At 34.1% G+C, this 6,981-nt stretch overlaps 1 protein-coding gene across 6 annotated transcripts in view; it reads right to left on the bottom strand.

Moving 5' to 3' along the window:
- LOC107626974 (OTU domain-containing protein 3) overlaps window positions 1-6,913 on the bottom strand; it is an 8,605-nt gene extending 1,692 nt beyond the window's left edge. The window contains exons 1-11 of one of the 6 annotated variants that reach the window (XM_016329870.2): window positions 6,691-6,907; window positions 5,694-5,800; window positions 4,790-4,865; window positions 3,365-3,514; window positions 2,843-2,904; window positions 2,230-2,314; window positions 1,999-2,148; window positions 1,589-1,706; window positions 1,225-1,349; window positions 1,012-1,112; window positions 517-781 (exon numbers count right to left, since the gene is read on the bottom strand). In XM_016329870.2, the coding sequence (XP_016185356.1) occupies window positions 652-781; window positions 1,012-1,112; window positions 1,225-1,349; window positions 1,589-1,706; window positions 1,999-2,148; window positions 2,230-2,314; window positions 2,843-2,904; window positions 3,365-3,514; window positions 4,790-4,865; window positions 5,694-5,800; window positions 6,691-6,747 (1,161 nt within the window). In that variant the 5' untranslated portion in view covers window positions 6,748-6,907 and the 3' untranslated portion in view covers window positions 517-651. Of the gene's footprint in view, window positions 1-516; window positions 782-1,011; window positions 1,113-1,224; window positions 1,350-1,588; window positions 1,707-1,998; window positions 2,315-2,842; window positions 2,905-3,364; window positions 3,528-4,789; window positions 4,866-5,693; window positions 5,801-5,893; window positions 6,664-6,690 lie in introns of those variants that run through there. The other 5 variants (XM_016329864.2, XM_016329883.2, XM_016329860.2 and 2 more) reach the window with 5 other exon arrangements.

Raw genomic sequence — 6,981 nt, 5'->3', positions numbered from 1 at the left:
CTTATATTTATAAAAATTAAAAAATCTAATATAATATCATATATTAATAATTTAGATTTATCTTTAATTAAATTGATGTCAAATTCCATTGACGATAAAAATTGCCCTCTATTTATGTGTATTATAGTTATTTTAAATTCACCAAATACAATTGTTGTTATTTGTGTTTACTGAAAACCACCGACTCCACCTAGTGGGACAAAGTGTTGTTGTTACTAAAAACCATTTTACATTTGATTTGCAAAAAACAGATGCTACAACTTTTAAAAAGCTATTTTTTCAAAAGTCAATTTTGATAAGCTATCTGCGAAAAGTAAGTTTTACTAAACAAGCCTAAATTAAATTAGCTTATGTCGTCAAATAACTCTGTATGCATGATGAATTTTATAAATGTGACTATTAACTTGATAATCAAGCAAGTAACTCTTTAGAGAACACATTATACCAGAACTCGTAACATAAATGGCAGAGTTCTCAGTGTAAATCAGCATAGCATACAATGAAAAGCTCACTTACCTGATGTAGTTTTTAATCCTCGGGGGGAACAAGAAATTAGCCACATCTGGAGCGGACAAGAACTCGCGAACCATTATCTTGAAGCAATGAAGAGGTGGTGTATTCCACAATACGAGTCTTACATTTATAATGAACTCAAATACAAAGTGCGCCCATGTCGGGTGTCACCGAATCATAGTCACCAGACACATCCGCTTTTGACGAAACCCCTTTCTTTCCCTGCTTGCTGTCTCTTTTGCTCCTTCTTGATTCGGCTGCTTGGTTACTGAGACAACAATTGAAGTTTTTGTACCACATTATACTCATCTGCTATGCATAACTCATGTTGATCGCATTCTTATAGCAGTAAAAAATCAAAAACCATATCAACAAATTTAAATTCAAGGAACATCACATGAGCACCCTAAATAAAAATTTCTAAGCACACTGCAGACATGATCGAAATTTTGAAACAGAAACAGGAGCACAAGAAAAGGGAGAAAAAAAGATACATACACCACAAACCGTGCAGATTGTCTAGCCAAGGTTGTTCCACAACAAGCTTTGTATTTCTTTTTTGAACCACATGGGCACATTTTGTTTCTAGAAATCTTCTGCTGTTAACATTCAGAAAGAAGTGGCAACAAGATTGTCAAAAGAGATCAAAGAATAAGAGACACAAGCACAGCGCATGCAGACACACTGACAGAGAAAGTAGACAAAGAATACCGTGTCGTTTTGTTGACATGTGCTACGTTCATTGGTCTTCCTGGAGCTTTTACTTGATTCAGCATTTATGCTGTTCTCTACTATATTTTCTTTTTGTTGTTCACTATTCTCATTTTTATCATGACCTGTATATGTTTTGAATTTGGGGCAAGAATTAGCACAAAGTCAAAAGTGTTGTTCTTTTCTACTAATTGAACTGTTTAAACTAAATAGCAATGAATAAACACAAAGATGCATTAACTCTACCAGCATAAGTTTTAGAGATAAAAGAAAAATCTAAACGGGAAAATTTGTACGTTTGTCCTCGGTTATAGAAAAGGTGAAGCGGTTATAGAAAAGGTGAAGCGCATGGACTAGGCATTACCATAGGCATCAGCCTGAATAGGAGAGGAATCACACTTTGTAGACCACTCTTCTTCTCCTTGTTCTGCAATTAGGAACTCTATTGCAGCATCGATGTCTCCGTTTACCTGCTCTAGAATCTGGTACAAGGAAGACATACCCTAAATATATGCCAAATAGTAATTTTCCAGGGAAGATAACAACTTGAAAGAGATCAGGCTGAACCAACATATTATTAAGGGCTGGCAACATTAACCCTATCCGCAGATATCCAACCCGACCCAACCCATTCAGGTAGGGTAGGGTTGAATTTTAGAAAAATTTTAAGCCCGCGGGTAGGGTTCGGGTGGAATCTAAACCCTATCCTACTCTACCCATTGCCAGTTCTAATTATTTATGTCATACATGGAGCATACAAACATGCTATCTCACCTGTTCCACTCTTTCAGTGTTTTCGCATCCGCTTCCAGCCATAACCAACTTTATAGAACCTGGCTGAAATGATTCCCTGCCAGCTTGCGCATGGGCTTTGTTAGCCGTAACTTTTGCTTGATGTGATGTCGCTGAAAGATCAGCATCAGCCTTAAACAAACTAGAATTAATCAGGCAATAGCTACTATTAATATTAATTTGAGAGTCAGGTAACAGAATTCCAATAAGAACCTTAATTACAATTGACCTTGCAGGCCCATCACAAGGATCATCCTTCAACCTCACACTATTATAATGCTCCCCATCATGATAAGACCTGGAAAAACAATCATATAGAATAAAATCATCAATGTTCATGAAGAAAGACAACAAAATTATTTTGAACTAGTTCCTATAGAAGCAATAGGCACAATTTAAATTTTAATTACATGGCAAATATGTATATATAGTGCACAGGACAATGTCGCAAGAGGCATTCTTCCCATAACAATAAATGACATGATCTACTTAATATGAAATCATTAGTTACTAAATACTCCAGCTACATATCAATAAGATCTATAAAAACAAACTAATACATAAAAGGATCCAAACCCATTGCAACACCCACCATGCATACACACACGATTCTAATGTCTTGGAGATACTAATCAAACACCAGAAGCATTTGTCTCAAATCATGAAATGAAGATGCTGGAAGCAAATTGAGGATATGAAGAATTTATTGCTTGTCTACGTCATAGATTTAGCACACCAAAAAGATTATTATAATGCTCTTAGTATCCAGCAATAAAGACAAGACAGTATAAGTTCAAAAGATAACCACAAACTCTATAGTACTTACAAATGGATCATACGAGCTCGACAATCATCAAAATTTCTTACGTACCAACGAGGTGACATGTTCTGCATACAACAACCACTAAGGATGAGAATTTCAATAAGTGAAGTCTAGACCATCTGCAGAAATTGGTGTTTTCAATCTTTACAGAATTAAGTCTAGTTTAGACACATGAAAATATAAGAAAGGTGTAAAGGAAGAAATATAATCTAATGTGAAAACATATAATTAAGGTAAAGACTATATTACCTTTCTAACCAAAATATAATCTAATGTGAAAATATATAACTAGTAATTAGTTGGATTATTTTGGTTACATTACCTTTCTTACCAAAATATAATTGCGGTAAGGGTTAGAAATATAATCTAACCAAAATAAAAGTAAATATAATTGAAAGTAGTCCCCAGTCTTCATCGAGGTAAAGGTATGAAAAATCCAACCAATTACCAACTTCATTCCAAGTTCACAACATTAGAATACAAAGATAATGAAACAATTATTTAGTTTACAACGATATTACTTACCCGGTGAATGCATATATTACTATGTAACACAAGAGAAGCTGCCTGCAATTCCATATGTCCAGCCCATGTACCATCATTTTCCATCGTCTGGCAATATTCATCAAAGGGGACTTCATCTTCAATAAAGGGCTCAAACATTTCCCGATTGTCCTGTTAAATACAGCTTCAAAATGAGATTATGTTAAAGGGTTTCAATGTACAAACTAAAAGACAAACTAACAGACATACACACACAAATATATATACAAGATGTCACTCAGTTTGCAAGAATCTGATAAAGCTAATAACCTTAATATTTATGTAAAGTCACAAACATAAACTATAAGATTGATGGAAAACAAATTGACAAATTCTGTGTGGGAAATAAGCAATCGTAATAATCAACAAGAACAATAATCAAGCATTATCCCAAGGAATGATATGCGAAAAGGATCAAATGATCAAAAAGTGAAAAGATTAATAAAGAAACTCCATCAGATCTATGATCCTTACTGGAGCTTTTACAAGCCTTATTCAAACAAATTAAGCCACTTAAGGATAGAGTCTAAACACTTTTCTACAACAGATGCTACAAGCCTAGAACAACTTTCTCTCTAATACCATCGTATGCAGTGTGTTCATTGACATGTTTCTACAACAGGTTCTGATTCCATAATCTTTCAAATACTCCTACCAATTTTCTAAATTGATATTACTAGTGTGTACAGATTAGCTGATAAGCCCTTCCCCTTTTGTAAGAAACAATTGCATGTTCCACGTGGATAAAAATCGTTGCATAAGTGCATAAACTTGAAGCTCAGATTAATGATGTTAAAGAATTACACGAAGGATATAAAAAGAAAAAGGGGTAAAGTACTAAATTGGTCCCTTACGTTTGGGCGTAATCCTGTTTTGGTCCTTAAGGTTTAAAGTATCCTATCTAAATCCAAAAAAGTTTCATTTAGCTTCAATGTAGTCTCACTGTGAGGTCAAAGTTAAATAATTAACAACATGTCCTACATGACAGCAGTACAAGAACAAGGTCGATAATTTGGAGAATAAGTACAAACTCCAGAGACACAAAATCAATCGTAGATACATCAATATATTTATTTATCATTTTTCTTACAATTTAAATGAAATATTTCTATAGAACTAAGGAGAATGATAAATAAATGTATTGATGCATCCATGGTTGATTGTGTCTTTAGAGCTTGTACTTGTTCTCCAGATTATCGACCTTGTTCTTGTACTGCTGTCATGTAGGACATTTCGTTAATTATTTAACTTTGACCTTACGGTGGGATTATATTGAGGCTAAATGAAACTTTTTTTGATTCAAATAGGACACTTTAAATCTTAAGGACCAAAACAGAATTACACCCAAACGTAGAGGACCAATTTAATACTTTACCCAAAGAAAAAGTGTTTCCAAAAACACCATACCATTATGTGTTTCACCACCATGCTGCGATACTTTTGATGTCCCTCTTCATTACCTTCCAACTGATCAGCAAGGGCTCTGCACAAGAATAGAAGAGTGAAAAGGTTAAAACTAATAATATACTCGGACATAATTGATTCATCTGATTGCAAACACCAATTGCCACTAGACTACCTATCAACAAACAAAAAGAAGTGGAAGGGGCTTTCCAAGTAGGGGTTGGTAACTGGGAAGGATCTTCTTAGAACTGTGGGCCTTATTCCCACCCAAAAGTCAACTCAAGGGAGAAAGATCACCTTTATAATGATAAAAGCTCTCTAAGCCCTTTTCGTGCATAGCCAATGGGGGATGAACTAAAGCACCCACAAACGCAGGGTTATATATTTTGAAGTAGTTCACAGAACTGTGCTTCTCCAAGTAGTCCAATATAAATAATGATACCATCTTAACATTTTCGTGTAATTTCACCCAAAGAACTAGCTCAAGGGAAAGAATTGCCCCAGTGATGATACCCTTCAAGCATTGTGGAATTCAATAAAGCTAAGAGCACTAGAGCAGATAATGCCAAAATCTCATAGGCTTAACCTAACCTCAGATTTAGCATAAGAACAATGAGGGTGGTATTATATTATTTTCTGTACTAGTACCATCTCCAGTTTATTTGATTTCTCACTTTAAGAGATATGCAGAAGAGCAAAGAAACTCAAAATCAAGGCTTATTTATAAAGATTTTTTACTAAAATACTCTTATATAATTTTTAACATCTAATTAGTTCATCCTATTAAGCTCACATTCCTTAGTCAATAACGTGCTTAAAACCATATGATGCGCAAAATTAGAAAACTAATAATAACTTTTTCTTTAATATAAGAGAATCACAGATAAAATCAACTAAGAAGGCTGACCTGAAGAAACAATTACCATCTGCTGTTATGTCAACAATGCGCAGGCCCAGTGCATCCAACTGACTCCGAAATTGTGAAGTATCAGCTGGTTTCCCGGGCTTCTTATTCTGTTAAAAAAAAATGGCAGCACATTGATTCTTAGAAGCATTATGAAATCATAATTGGATTATTTACTTAAACAAGTTAATTGAGGAGGTTACTTAATCAAAAGAACAAAGCATCCATGCGCGCGCGCACAAACATTCTCATCATAACATCGTATGCTTAACCTTCGAAAGTCATTAAGCACCGAAAGATTTGACACATCTTGACAAATACAAACTTGACACTATGGATGTGCTTGTTTTAACTTTCTCTGACAAAACTTTTTCACATATTTGTATAAATTTAGAAAATAACCAGAATGTAAAAAAAATAAAAATCAGTTTTTGAGCTTTTTCCTTCTTTTTGGATTTTGGTAAAAGCTAAACAGGGTAGCTTCTAACTAAAATCAGTTTTCAACATTCTTACAAATTTATTAAAAAAAATTCAAGTTGTAAAATCACTATTTTGAAAATCAGAAACAAATGCACCCCTATATCAGTGGCCAACTATCATAAGTGAATATAGATGTCATCTCAGCATCTTTATGTGAATTTCATCTAATCTTATCTAATTATATTACAAAAAATAGAACATAGATAACCACTGATTACAAGTACTCTAAAATCTAAAAAATTATTCAGTACACTTACACACACTCTAGGAAGCACAAGTTTCATAAGCTAGTCACTTTAAGCAACAGTGCAACTCACCGCTAAACTAAACCCAAAACGAATAAGGAAAACAAATAATAATAATAATAATAATAATAATAATAATAAATTAACAAAAAGAAAATCCAAAAACAAATTGATTAATGTGCATAACTTGTAGTTAAGGTTGATGCAGCAAACGCACGAAAGAAGAACGAAGAATCAAAAAATTTATAGAAGTTGAGGAAGGTGATGGCGGTTACTTGCGGGTGGTGTTGTTTCTTGTGGGATATCTTCCTCTGTTGTTTTGGCTTAACCATATCCTCTCCTCGTACAGAATCGAAAAACCAGAAATTGCTTGGGATGCCGGTGCGAGTACGAACAAGACCCAACCCTGGAACCAGTAATAAAGCAATGTGTACAAAATATTGTTATGGGGCTTTTGGTTTTGTAAATGGTATGGGTTGGGTCCTTTGTTACCAGTTCAATGTTTTATATTAGAGAAAGTATTGGGAACTAAAACTAGTTGTGTACCATGTGTATAATGTGTACAA

Source organism: Arachis ipaensis, chromosome B01, assembly GCF_000816755.2.
Source record: "Arachis ipaensis cultivar K30076 chromosome B01, Araip1.1, whole genome shotgun sequence".
NCBI classification, from domain to species: Eukaryota; Viridiplantae; Streptophyta; class Magnoliopsida; order Fabales; family Fabaceae; genus Arachis; species Arachis ipaensis.
Note: the sequence above shows the minus strand (reverse complement) of the source record. Positions and strands in the feature narration are given on the sequence as shown.